This window comes from Podarcis muralis, chromosome 8, assembly GCF_964188315.1.
Source record: "Podarcis muralis chromosome 8, rPodMur119.hap1.1, whole genome shotgun sequence".
Lineage (NCBI taxonomy): Eukaryota > Metazoa > Chordata > Lepidosauria > Squamata > Lacertidae > Podarcis > Podarcis muralis.
This window is the reverse complement of record NC_135662.1, coordinates 80,851,741-80,865,926: the sequence shown is the minus strand read 5'-3', so window position 1 is coordinate 80,865,926 and position 14,186 is coordinate 80,851,741. Positions and strand designations below refer to the sequence as shown.

General features: G+C 39.1%; 1 protein-coding gene across 6 annotated transcripts in view; it reads left to right on the top strand.

Moving 5' to 3' along the window:
• The window catches only part of SLC12A7 (solute carrier family 12 member 7), a 91,511-nt gene that overhangs the window by 74,386 nt on the left and 2,939 nt on the right, over window positions 1-14,186 (top strand). For 4 of the 6 annotated variants that reach the window (XM_077933387.1, XM_077933390.1, XM_077933388.1 and 1 more), the window contains exons 18-23: window positions 1,527-1,722; window positions 2,839-3,008; window positions 3,543-3,674; window positions 5,079-5,186; window positions 5,953-6,069; window positions 9,161-9,342. In XM_077933387.1, coding sequence (XP_077789513.1) covers window positions 1,527-1,722; window positions 2,839-3,008; window positions 3,543-3,674; window positions 5,079-5,186; window positions 5,953-6,069; window positions 9,161-9,342 — 905 coding nt within the window. Of the gene's footprint in view, window positions 1-1,526; window positions 1,723-2,838; window positions 3,009-3,542; window positions 3,675-5,078; window positions 5,187-5,952; window positions 6,070-9,160; window positions 9,343-12,287; window positions 13,905-14,186 lie in introns of those variants that run through there. The other 2 variants (XM_077933391.1, XM_077933389.1) reach the window with 2 other exon arrangements.

Here is a 14,186-nt window from a genome sequence, read left to right as displayed (position 1 = left end):
AAGACTCAAAATATTTCCTTCCGTGCAGTGACAGAGCTTGAAATCGGACTTCGCACTGCAATGTGCAATTAGAATGAACATGAGATCATTTGTGGCTTAGTGCTTAAAGCAGAACGCTTTATTCTTGGCCTGTGCAAGTCAGCATTTACTTAAATGTAGCACCCTCTTAATATTTAACAAGGTATTGAAGCTCAGAGGTCTGCCTGGAGTAATTCCCAGAAACGAAAGGAGATGGCTCAGCGGTTTGTAAATGGTTGCCGAGATGAATTTTTAATCACAATAGTTTGATTATTTAAAAACCAGTTACTCTATTGTATTCTGAACACAATTTTACAATTGTCCCTTGCTACTGGAAAGATAAAAGTTTTATTTACTTTGAATAAACACTGTATACATACAGGTTGTGCAGCAACGCGTTCTCTGAGCAGCACCAAAAAAATAAAGTGAAATGAAATGAAATATTAAATACAAGAACAAAAGAAAAAAGACAGCATAATAGAAAAGCTTTTTAACTCACAGAGGTGGTAAGGCCAGCCACACCTTAGAAGCCCAGTGTCTTAAGATAACAAAAACATAACCAAAAAGCCATGAAGAAGCCACCAGCTGAGCCTCTCTTGGGAGTCTGTCTGGGAAGCATCAGGGTTCCTATCTATACAACATATATTGCTAAAATTATTCAAGAATAAATGCAAATCATGCCAAGGATAGCTTTAAAACGAGGAATAGCTCTGGCCTGTACAGATTTTCTAGCTTTAGAAGCAAAAGCTTGTTAAGGTTCCATCAGCACAGATTTTCCTTGTGCAATGAAATCTTCTCCCGCACTCCCCCCATGCTCCCCCTAAATATGTTCTGGGGGTTCGAACCCCCCAACCCTCCAAAGCAGATTTGGGGATCACTGGGGGAGAAAGGGGTAAATTCCTGTTATAGTCTCTGGAATCCTTGCACTAGTTTTTATTAGGGCAAATGAGTTAGTTGAATACAGTGTCATATTAAATGTAATTAGTAGTCCACATCACAGAAGAAGATTGCATATCTAATTATTCCCAATCTCCTCTTATTTATGAAAATGGATAGATTTGCACCTTACTTTTAAGTAGTAAATCTAATTTCCAGATAACAAAGGTGATAATTAGTTCAGTAATTCATTTTCTCACTTTAGGCCTTTAAGTGTTTCATTTAACACTTTACCTCTAATTCAACCTTGTTATTTAATAAAGTTAAATATCAAACGGGTATTTCTGGGAGTAGTTTAATAGTCATAGTAATTGGTTAGAATTGTGTGACTTTTCTTGGTGGATAACGTTTTAAATGTCTGAAATATAACTTAGTAGGAAATCCTTATTTCAAGAGAGAAGCCTGATTTTATTGCCGGAAATCCTGCTTGCTTAAGTTTCCTTTCTGCATGTTTACAGCTGAACAATGCAAAAACCCTAACAGAACTGTCCACAGTATTTTAGGAAATGCTTCATGCTTTACTACTCTGTTATGAGTGTTTATAAGTATTTATGTATCTTTTATCCCTACAGAATATTCGATCATTAATGGGAGCAGAGAGGACCAAAGGATTTTGCCAGATTGTGGTATCATCCACTGTTAGAGATGGAATTTCCCATTTGATTCAATCTGCTGGCCTTGGAGGGATGAAGCATAACACTGTCTTGATGGCATGGCCTCAGTCCTGGAAACATACTGATAATCCTTTCTCTTGGAAAAACTTTGTTGGTATGTGTGGCTGTACAAGTTATACAAATCATATTTGCAACATGCAATATAGTAACACTTCATCTAAAAATTCATCTGATTGACCTCTGAATGTTCAAAATTTCCAGTATGAAACAGTGCCCTGAAATAGAGGTTTTGAAAAGAGCATTTCACAGATTGACCTTAGTGCCCTCCTGGAGTGGCGCTGTCACACTGTTTTATGGTGTTCCATTCCTAACTGTGGGGTCACTTCCAGAGAATAGCATTGGATGATTTCTGTTTGACTCCATGGCCATTGTGCTGTGGAGTCTTGCAGAGTTTTTGTGCTTCGTGCTATTTAATGCCTGTATGATCTTGTGCCTTGGGTGAAGGATGGGCCTCTGAAAATACAAAAGCCAGTCAACCCTGGCTCAAGTAATTATTTAAAAAATGTACTATGCCAGGGATGTCCAACAGGTCGATCACAATCTATTGGTAAATCCCTGGGAGGTTTTGGTAGATTGCGGTCGGTCGCTGGCTCCCTTTCCTTAGTGACGATGAAAGAGCATCCGCCCCCCGCCCTCCATTCTTGCATGATCTCTAGAACGGAAGATGGATTTTTTCACTGTGAGGCTGACGGTCTTCTTAGCGATCTTTTGGTTTTCCCCTTTATACCCCCCCCCCAAAGCTCATAAACTTTGCCCTGAACCCCACAAAAGGAGACTTTCCTCCCTTTCCTCCCTATTCTGTGAGTAGATCGCAGTCTCTTAGGAGTTGGACGTCCCTGTGAAAGTGTGACGTCCCAATGTGAAAGTGTACAGGTTATCTACATTTAATTATTTTGCGCATCAGTGTGGCACAGATACATCTCAAACTTTTATTAAACCTTTAATATCTCCAGCACGACAAGACCCAAACTTCAGTGGTACAGATTCTGCTTTGCTTGCAGACTATTCCAGGATCAATCCCAGGTAGAGTTAGGAGATCTTCCTGCTTCAAATGCTGGAAAGCTACTTCCAGTCATTGTAGACAATACTTACTGAGCTAAATAGACCAGTGTTCAAACTTGGTATAAGGCAGCTTCTTAGGTTCCTAACTAGGATAAAAGTTTTTAGAAATACCAATAGTGGTTTTCAGCAGTCCTGTTTCTTTTTCCAGACACTGTTCGAGAAACAACGGCTGCACAGCAAGCCCTTCTAGTTGCCAAAAATATAGACTCGTTCCCTACGAATCAAGAGCGTTTTAGTGAGGGCAACATAGATGTTTGGTGGATTGTTCATGACGGAGGCATGTTGATGTTGCTTCCTTTCCTGCTGCGACAACACAAGGTACTAGCCTTTCTTTCCATTGGGAAACTTTGCTTTTAAATGAACAAGTGTTAATTGTAAGCTCTTTGAGGCTAGGAACTTTTGCATGTGAAATCCTATAAAGGATCCAGATAGTTCTGCATAAACAAAACGACTAGTAGCCCGGACATGAGATATAGTCAGTGCAGGATCTCTTTGTGCCATAAACCTTTGGAGTATAACAGAAGGCCTGATTTTCTCTTACTGAGAAGTGTTTCTGTAAGCCTAATGATGCAACATCTGAAGTCATCTGCATACAGAGAAGTTCTAAAGGCTGGATATTATGTGCATGAAGTCGTCTTCCTCACTTTCCTCTTGTCCAGCTACATTGGACTTCTTCTGGTAGGGGAAAGCTTATGAGAGACGGGCATTAGGCAGGAATGCAGTACTACACTGTTAGCAGTGCTAACAGCAGAAAACCACAGTAAAGAACCAGCAGCAGTACATTGCCAGCTATAAAGTTACGAGAAATCACTTCCATATTTGTAAAAGAAAAATGTTCTCTCCTACTGACAGGTTTGGAGAAAATGTAAAATGCGCATCTTTACTGTAGCTCAAATGGATGACAATAGTATTCAAATGAAAAAGGATCTCCAGATGTTTTTGTACCATCTTCGAATTAATGCTGAGGTCGAGGTTGTTGAAATGGTAAGGTTTTTGATGCACCCAGTTAAGCTTTCATTAAATGTTTGTGTTTATCCTTAGCTGAGGAACGTTATTTAAGAGGTCCATTGTGGGAAAAGATACCTACGTGTAATTTAAAAAACAAACAAAAAAAACCCCTGCTTTTAGTGAGCCCCAAAGCAACTCACATAATTGTGTGTGTGTGTGTGTGTGTGTGTGTGTGTGTGTGTGTGTGCGTGCCTTGGGCTTGTGGTTTGTTTCATGCAAACAAACCCTGAGCTATAACCAAGATTTGTTCTTCTCTCACCAATCAAGCTTGTTTGTGGAGACAAATCTTGAGCCTGGGTTCAGACAGCACAAAAAGCCAAGCTCTGTTTTGTTTTGTCCATGACACATATTTCATTTTAAATCAGTGTCTTAAAAAAAAAAAGACACTTAATATACTCCCAATCCAGATTAGGTTATGATCCAGTCAGGGCTAAGCATATTCACATCCTAGTGATTTCAGTGGGAAAGTTAAAACAGGTGTATCACTGCAGTTAAACTAACTTGATTGTGTCCATTTATTTTTTCTTCCACCCTGGTAGAAATCTGAATGCTCCTTTAAGAGTTTACATCTGGCTGCACAAATAGGTCGCCAACTTGTGGCTGAGTGGGCAGTCTTTTCAACCAGTCCAAGTTAGACTTGAGGGACCCTTTTTTCTCTAATACTTTCATCATTTGTGGCTGTAGTCCCAACAGAGAGGCCTCTATTTTAGCTCCCTCTACTGGAGGATTTAGTTGAATAAGGTTGGAGTATGTGTGTTTATATCCATCTGAAAAGGGGACAGAGGATGAGAGTATGACTACAGTAAGCCTGCAACTTACTTCGGAGTTATATTCCGGGGAACGCATGTGAAGCCACAATCATGTATAGACAAAACACAATGGGTTCAATGGCAGATGGGTTTGCCAAAGTTATTTCCCCAGAATTGCACCCCCTTTCATAAAGCTGAATGTGTAAGAGTTAAATGCACGTAAATTGCGGGCTTAACTGCATATGTAAACCAATTAATACTTGTCCAAGAATCCGTTATCTTCATAGTGTATATTAGCTCTATATTTTTAATGAGGAAATGTGCAACTTTATGTTTCAGCAACATAAGTTGCAGCAGAACAGTGGAAGAATGTGTTGCCTCCCCTTCCCCCATTTTGAGGGGCAGTTAAATCATCAGGGTCTACATAGACAGTTTGCATCTATTCTAAATAAAAAATTAGCACAATTTCTCATTGCAATTTTAACTTAATGCTTCCTTTTTCATTTTTTATATTATTTTTATCATCTTTCTTTCTTTGCTTTTGGGGTAGTCTCAGGGGATTGACCCAAACATCAGGGCTACTAGCATATGGTTTCTTTTTATTGCAAATAACATTTATTTATTTTTCCAGTTTGAAAATGATATTTCAGCATTTACGTATGAGAAGACCCTTGTGATGGAACAGAGATCTCAGATGCTAAAGCAAATGCAGCTTTCTAAAAATGAAAGGGAAAGAGAGGTAATCCATTTTATTTTCTTATTTTCAAAAACCATTAAAATAATGTATGAGCAAACCCAAACTCTGGTGCTAATTAATGAGGTCAGCCAGATGGGTGGGGTATAAATCATAAAATTATTATTATTATTATTATTACCTACAAGAACAGTGCCATTTATATCAAAGAGGAATCAATCCTCAAGTACATGCTTACGAAGGTGAAGATCAGAAATGCTTATAAAATACAAAAAAATACAGTTTTTGTTCTAATAAAAGACTCCACTTTAGAATATTTTTTTCACTGAAAACATTAAAGGACAGCACCGATTTGAAACAAGAATTACTCTATCTAGAGTGGAGGCCCAACCTATGACTTCCAAATCCCTTATATCTACATTTTAATTAGCGGGCTTCTTCAACTTTTTAACAACGGAGTAGCAGACAAATTTTCTTTTTAAAGAAATCCTTGGCTCTTTCACTATGTCCGTAGGGTCTTCGGATTTTCAGATTTACTCTCGTTTTGGAAAACTAACTTAAGCACAGAAAGCATCATATGGTGGGGAGGAAGACCACTGCACTCCTTGCCTCAGGTCAGCATCCTTGCTGTCCCTTAACGGGAGGTGGAGGCAGTAAGGAACCTGCCACTGCAATCCATGATAAGTTACCCACTGCAGTACTCATTGTTTAGATGTACTATGCTTCCTTCTGTTGTTTAACTAGTGCCATTGTATTTTATGAGCTAATGCTATGCTTTTTCCGGTTGTGCCTGGTGACCTTCCTGTCCCAGATTCAGAGCATCACTGACGAGTCTCGTGGCTCAATCAGAAAGAAGAGCCGCTCTAGCCCACAATGTATTGGTCAAGATGTAGACAATCTGCTACCTAATGACATTCAGGAGGAAGAGGTAGAAATTGTACCCACCTGACTGTTCCCTTCCCATGACAACACTTACAGTGCCATTGTAAACCATAGCTGTACTAATTACTACCACTAACCTGTTCTAATTCTTACTAATTACACTATTATATGTAGGGAGTACCATTCCTACGGTATAAAAGCAGATGAGTTTTTTAAAATAGAAATTTCAGTGTTCAGGTTTTCAGAATAGACCATTCTGAATATTGCCCCCCCCCCCCCCCGTATCTTTAGTTGAATCACTTGGTTGAACAACATGGTATTCAAGTCTTATGTTCAGAGGGGAAGCCCCTGAATCTGGTATCAATGCTATGTACATTAAAGAAAGACTTGTGGTACTGCTCTCCACACAAGAACACACATGTTCAAAATTCTGAGTTTCCAGGAAAGACAGAAATTTGGAAAGTTGTTTTCAGAACTTTCCTGGAATAAATCCATTCATAAGCATTCTGCAGTTATATTTATTGCAGTGATTTCTTCCATGAAGAAATCATAGGACCACCAGAATTGTCACTCTGAACTAATCAAACAAGTCTAGGCAATATTTAACAGAAATATTTAAAGGCTATGCAGGTTAGCACTCAAGACACTCCTTTCAGGAAACATACAACAATAAGATTCTTTATTTTTAAAAAATCACGATCTTTGATATTAGAAGCCAAATCATTAATCACAATCTACCACAATTCCAGTATTTATGAGAAATCTCAAGCTTTATCACACTCAGCTGTGTGCAAAATTGTAGCCCTTCTCTCATTTTGTTAAATTGCTTAGATTTAATAATAGACTTCAGCAATAATTTTGTGTTTCTGAATCTTGATTGTTCATATAGAAATAATGATTGCCTTTAATGTTCTACAGAATGCCATGATACATGTAATACATTTTAAGCCCGGTTATAATTTTAAAAATGGCACTTCAAGTGTGGCTCCTTGTGTTCAAACCCGGATGTCCTAATTTTAGTTCTTAGCAATGTGGAATGTCCTTTTGTAGATCACCTTTAGTAACTTCAGTGTAGTTGTGTGTTTGAAGTGATAACAAAATAATCCAAAATTAGAATTTAGTAAATGTCACCCCTTTCTGTTCTTTTAAAATGTTGTATTTAAATCCCATGGTTTATCAGATCTTAAATGTTTTCAATCCAGCAGTAACTGATGTCAGTAATTATCATTTGTGTCCTAAAGCCTGAGGTATTTTTTCAAAAAAATAAAAACATTAACCTAAATGTTAATACCTTCATTGGATATTGTTTGGCTTTATCCCTCTGATAGTATCTCCTCTTTGGAACAAGTCTGAATTGTTTGTTGTTAACACTAGTGTGGTAGATTGTTGTGTTTATTACTTCATTATTCATTGCACTGTTCTGCATTCTTTGACGAACAGTTTGTCAATATAAAAGTAGAATGTTTCTCGGTTATTGAAATTAAGGAATATAATAAGCAGTACTGTATAAGCAAAAATGCATACATGTTAACTCAAACTAGTTTTAGGATAATTCAGTAATGTAATTAAGACTTTGTGACAGAATTATAGCATTTCAGCATTTTGTGCATTGATGCAAACATTAATGAAAAAGCTCTCTGGCTGAACTGGTTACGTATGATATATAGGATGTTACAGACTTGTATTCACAGGTACTGTGATACTAAGGTGACATACAGAGCCTTTCCAGAGAATAATTCTATTGCGCAGTGTTTCCTGCTATGCTGCTACATTTCATAGTACTCAAATATCAATATTTTGATGCTGTAAAATGTATTCCCACCCCATCTATTGTGATAGCGGGTAATATGATGAATATGGAGGTGAGATATTAATGAACAATTTGGATGGTGGCTGTGACTTCTGGTGACAAGTGATGCAGTTCCTACAACCAGTGAGCTTGCTATTTTTTGACAGTTTTTAATTTTAAAGTTTATACCACTTAAGCTTAGAAAGGTATAGATTTTACACCAGAGCTGTAACTCTCAGCAGTCAAAAGCACTGGCTTTGTAGTATCCTAAATGCCAGATTTTGTTTCAGAAGTTCCTTGAGCCAAAACTCTCACACTTTACTCTCATGTTGCTCTGTCTAAAGAACAGTAGCGCCATCTATGGAAATAGGATTGAATGGCAAGTGGCTTGCTATATTATCATGTAATCTCCCAACAAAAATATGTATTTTGTCCCTCGGGTCAGCCCCCATACTCAGGGACTGTAAAATGGCCAATGTAACGCCAGTTTTTGAAAAGGGATCCTGGGAGGATCTTAGAGATTATATGCTGGTTAGCTTGCCTGTCCCAGCAAAACTGTTGGAAAGTATTGTTAAAGATAAAATAACCAAGCATGTGGAAGAACAAGACTTGCTGAAGCAGAACTAGCATGGCTTCTGTAAGGTTGAGTCCTGTCTTACTAATGTGTTAGAGTTCTTTGAGAGCGTCAACAAGCAAATAGAGACGATCTGGTTGACATAGTTTTTAACAAGGGACTTCACCAACCTGAGTAAACTCCGCAGTCGTGCAATAAGAAGAGAGGTCCTCTTCTGGAACAGGAGCTGGTTATGTAAGAGGTAGCAAAGAATGGGAATAAAAGGCTAATTCCATGCTATAAATCATTAGGAAAGAAATTGAAAACATGGTTGTTGGCATACGTTTGGCTCAAGAGACATTGGAATGTGCCTCCACTGGGGTTCACTTTTGCCACAGAATCAATCTGTGAAGTGCAACTCTCAGGAAAATGTGCGTTCTGTACCATATGTGTGTATAAATATATTTTTATTCTTCAAAATGAGCAGCTGCCTTCATGTAAGTTATCCTGTCACAGACAAATGTATCTGCAGGGTCAAATACATTATTTCTACTCCTATATGGGTCATGGAATGATCCCCCATCCCCATTTAGAACCAATAATGTCAACCATTATTGTCATTAAACTGGTGAATAAACATCTTGAATACATTGCATCTCTCATAAGCTGAACATGAACTGCTTTTATGTACAAGCAAGCAAAGTATTTACATGGTATTTACAGGCCTCTGCCAGCCTTGAGTTCCCTGACTTGCCAAAATGCTGATCTTTACATTGCTTGTTTGTGTTTGGTCAGGCTCAATTAATCCATGATAGGAACACTGCATCCCGCTCAACAGGAATGGTCAAATCTCACACTGCTGTTGCTACACCAGACAAAATACAAATGACCTGGACAAAAGAAAAGCTTATATCCGAGAAGCATAAAAATAAAGAAGCTTGCCTGTCAAGCTACAAGGATATCTTCAGTATGAAACCGTAAGTAGATACTTAAGGCATTAAATACTGATAACATTGATCAAACCCACACTAACATTTAATGGTATTGAATAGAATGGGTTTATACCATTCTAGAAATGGTAGCTCATAGAAGAAAGCAGTAAGAATACATTGGCCAGTTAGATTCTGGAGGTGTAAATGCCTTAAAATCATAAAATCCCATGCTGAAGATATAAGTAATTCTATTTTTCTTTATACACACACTACTAGCCGTCTTCCCAGTGCTACTTTTGCTCTTACATGAACAGAATTGTCTTCTAATTATTCTCTGGGTCGCCGGTGGCACTGTGGGTTAAACCACAGAGCCTAGGACTTGCCGATCAGAAGGTCGGCGGTTCGAATCCCTGCGACGGGGTGAGCACCCGTTGGTCGGTCCCAGCTCCTGCCAACCTAGCAGTTCGAAAGCACGTCAAAGTGCAAGTAGATAAATAGGTACCGCTCCGGTGGGAAGGTAAACGGCGTTTCCGTGCGCTGCTCTGGTTCCCCAGAAGCGGCTTAATCATGCTGGCCACATGACCTGGAAGCTGTACGCCGGCTCCCTCGGCCAGTAAAGCGAGATGAGTGCTGCAACCCCAGAGTCGGTCACGACTGGACTTAATGGTCAGGGGTCCCTTTACCTTTACCTATCTTATATTCAGTTCTGCTCTCTTGAGTGCAGCAGGAGCTGAGTTTTAGTTTGAAGGCTTATGAGTAAGCAGGAGCCATAACTGTAGAAAACTTTGTGAAATGTAAAAGAAGACAGAATATCTTTAGAAACAGGGGTGTTTCCTTCTATAAAACCTTTATGCTTTGCGTGGCCTGGTGGTATAGCAACATCATTATTTCGGTGGTACTATAAGGAAGTGAGGGACGCGGGTGGCGCTGTGGGTAAAACCTCAGCGCCTAGGACTTGCCGATCGCATGGTCAGCGGTTCGAATCCCCGCGGCGGGGTGCGCTCCCGTTGCTCGGTCCCAGCGCCTGCCAACCTAGCAGTTCGAAAGCACCCCCGGGTGCAAGTAGATAAATAGGGACCGCTTACCAGCGGGAAGGTAAACGGCGTTTCCGTGTGTGGCTCTGGCTCGCCAGATGCAGCTTGTCATGCTGGCCACGTGACCCGGAAGTGTCTCCGGACAGCGCTGGCTCCCGGCCTATAGAGTGAGATGAGCGCACAACCCTAGAGTCTGGCAAGACTGGCTCGTACGGGCAGGGGTACCTTTTATAAGGAAGGGAACCACTTTGTTTCAGCAACCACTAGATGGCGATGTAATCCTAGTAATCATTGCCAGGACTTGGCAGCACCTACAGATTGAAGGAACAACAACAATGTTGTGTTTTATTTTTATGGAAATAAAAGACATGGTTATGTGTCACAACATGGCTTACTATGTTTATCATCTATTGTACATGGGTTGTTTTGAAGTACTACCCATTACGTTCTTTAGAAATTTGCTATCCAAACCCTCATTTATACATTAATTTCAGAACATAAAAATTAGTAATAGTTTAATATGTAAAGCATTACAAAGTTAGCACTAAATCTGAAAAAAATGTGATATATGTTTTTTGTACAATTTAGATATCCTTTAAAATAAAGCAGAATTGATATAGCCTCTTCTTGTAATTTGAAGAAATAATTTTAGGTCCATCCTTATTTACACCACAATAAATATTATTTCTGTCATAAACTAGGACAGTGGAGCATTTGCTAGATTTCTGTAGCAAGAAATGTGAAAATGGGTTGAGCTTTTTAATAAAAGTAACTGACTTCAGATCTGTAATTGCCATACACGGTAGCAGAACAGGTGATTTGTTAGGAAGATTAATAATAGTGTGATAGAAATCTGTTCCCCAAAATACATAAATGTCTTACAGCATTGCAACCTATGTTTGTGTACTTGCAATATGTTCCTATGTCTCCATGCTAACCTTCCCTGCTGACCTATCTGCTTCAGAAGTTGTTGTTTTGGCCTTCTGTAAGGTTACTGCTGTGGTTGCTTATCTCTCAGAAAGAAAATTTACACCACTTTAATTTACGTTTGATTGTCCAATTTAAGAAAGCCGTGGCAATGGCAAAAACCGAATAGGTTCATTTCAATCTGGCCAAGAATTATTGTATACCTGAATGCTCAGTTACGATCATAGAGCTTTGTTTTTTACTGCTTGCTGCCTTTTGAAGACAGCTGATGTGGTCAGATACTGTTTCTCCCAGAGGTGGGAAGCTGCTAGCCCACACTACAGTCTCCCTGCTTCTCCTCTCTCTAGCTGAAAAATATCCAATCCCTTCTAAATATGATGTTCACCTGCCATCAAGGAGTTGTGGGGAGGAAAAATACATTAACACAAAAGCCAACTGCAAAAAAAATTGCAGACCACATTAAACGATTACAAAAAGAGGGTTGAAAACCATAACTAACATGAAAAAGAAACCAGCCAAAAAGTAAAAGCTAAAAACTAAAGCACCATAATAAAAAGCTTTGAAAATAAAAAATAAAGAAACAGAAAATTTAAAAGTAGGCATTTTAAATGCTGCAAGTATAGATGAATACAATATTATGTTGAGTCAGAATTTATTCCTTTTTCAGATGAAGGAAGATTTTGGAAAGGGAGCGTGCAAACTCAGGAGTTGCTTGTTTGCATAGTTTCATCTCTGTGTCTGCCCCTGAGCTATTAACACTGCAGGAAATCACTTAAAGATTAGAGGGGCCACTTTAAGAGCAGTGCAGAACTGTTGTACAATATGAACAGGGGACAATTTAAACGTTTCCATACTTTTAGGAATGTGTGCTATGGTTTGTTTTTAAAAATCACACGAGATATACTAATTTTTAGTGATTAAAATATTTAGGAAATGAATAAAGTTATATTGTGTTTTAAGGTGCTATATTAGAAAAATATGCCATATAGCTATGTAATATTTTTGCACATTTGTTTCTTTTCCATGTAGAGAATGGGGAAATCTGTAAGTCGAATTTGATTTAATTTAGGTTGTTATTCCTGCTTTCTGTGCTTTATTGTTTAAGTGTTGTTGCATGTCTCTTCCAAATTAGCTGTTTTTGAATCTTCACTGGGTCTGTGCATTATGTTTTAGCATGTGAATGTGATGGCTTAGCCTTCCTGTCATATTTTCCTTTTACGCTTTTCTCCTTTTTCTAAGCTAGGTGCCTCTTTTTTATTACTACTTTTCTTCAGAGTAAATCACATTATGTGTTTCATCAAATGAAGGTCACCATTTGCCTGTATAAAACATTTGACATTTCCTTCATCGAAATCCCATGGGTGCAACTTTTCCCCTTAATTATCTCAATAACCAGATGCGTAGTAGTTTCTGGATAAGCTAACATTGACATAATTGCAAAGATTATAACAATGACAATAAAGGTGATTTTAAAAAATAATAATAATTAGGAAGTGGGAAAGATAGATGCAGATATTGATCTCATGAGTTTGTTAAGCTATATTGTGTTCAGTTGCTTAATTTGTAAGAATAGTGTGCAATATTGCATACCTTCAAACTCTCCACCCACGGGGGGGGGGGGGGGACATAGCAGCAGATAAGATTATAAAAAGAAACTAATGTGGATAAATGAGTCATTTTTGAGGCAGATCATTCAACCTCATGAAAGTGATTGCGATGCAAGTTTTTGTTCTCCTGTGACTCCTTCCATCCCCCTGCTTTGAAGCATTACTAAGGGCTCTCTTCTGCCTTTTCCCCCTTTTTGTTGAATATCCCTGTCATTTTGTTCTTTGATTTTCCCTCTGTGTGAGTCATCAGTTCTTTATACCAAAAGTCTTCACACATAGCACTGATGTTTCTCTCACTTTTTTTTATCTTTTTACATATCCATCCTTCATAATCATTGTATGGCACCTAAGTGTCTTGATGTGATCAGCCTGCAGAAAGCTTTCTGCCCGTGGATCTGGTTTCTTGAATGCACCAAATCCAGCCGTGTGCCAGACCGCAGACTGTCACCAGTCATGCACACAGAAACCCATGACCTGCTTCATAGACAGTGGACGCTCGGGTTGCGAACGTGATCTGTGCAGGATGCACGTTTGCAACCCACAGCGTCGCGTCCGCGCATGCGCCGGTTGCGATTCGCCGCTTCTGTGCACGCACAAAGTGCGACTTAGTGCTTCTGTGCATGTGCGACCACCAAAACCCGGTTACTTCCGGGTTTCAGCAGTCCGTAAACCGAAAAAACGCAACCTGAAGCGTCTGTAACCCGAGGTATGACTGTAGACCCATGATTAGGCTTATGCAGTTGACTCCTTACTTATGTATGTAGCAGGGCTCTTGTGCTCCCACAATTCCCTAGGTCAGGAGCAAGTGCTGCAATTAGATGATCATCTCTTGGGTTAATAAGGCAAGGTATGAATGTGACTTGCAGCTGTCCGTGAGACCTCTTTGTCCCTCCTTTGACATGAAGGAGCAAACAAACGAGGAAGACTCCAGATAAGGGTTGTTTTCTGGTCTGAACCGGGAAACTCTGGCTAACAGCTTCAGAACAAGCAAAGGTGGCTTGAAATTGGCTTTGTACCCTAGCTTGTTCCAAAGCATGTTATATTTAAAGAATAAGAAACAAAAATAAAGGGTAAAAGGACCCTAACAGTTAACTTTTGTATCCTCGCCACCCTTGAAAAATGTGATGGAACTCCTCAGTTGGAGAATCTTCCAGGGCATTTATTGCCCATTACTGCATTCATAAGAAGAATGGCATCTGCCTTTTGAGTTTTTCGAAGGTAACACAGCAGCTGTTATTGTTCTATAAAGTTGTGTCCTTTAATTTTCACAATCAATGTACTTTAAAACTTTAGTGTTACGTTAACGGGAGCAGCTGAGCAT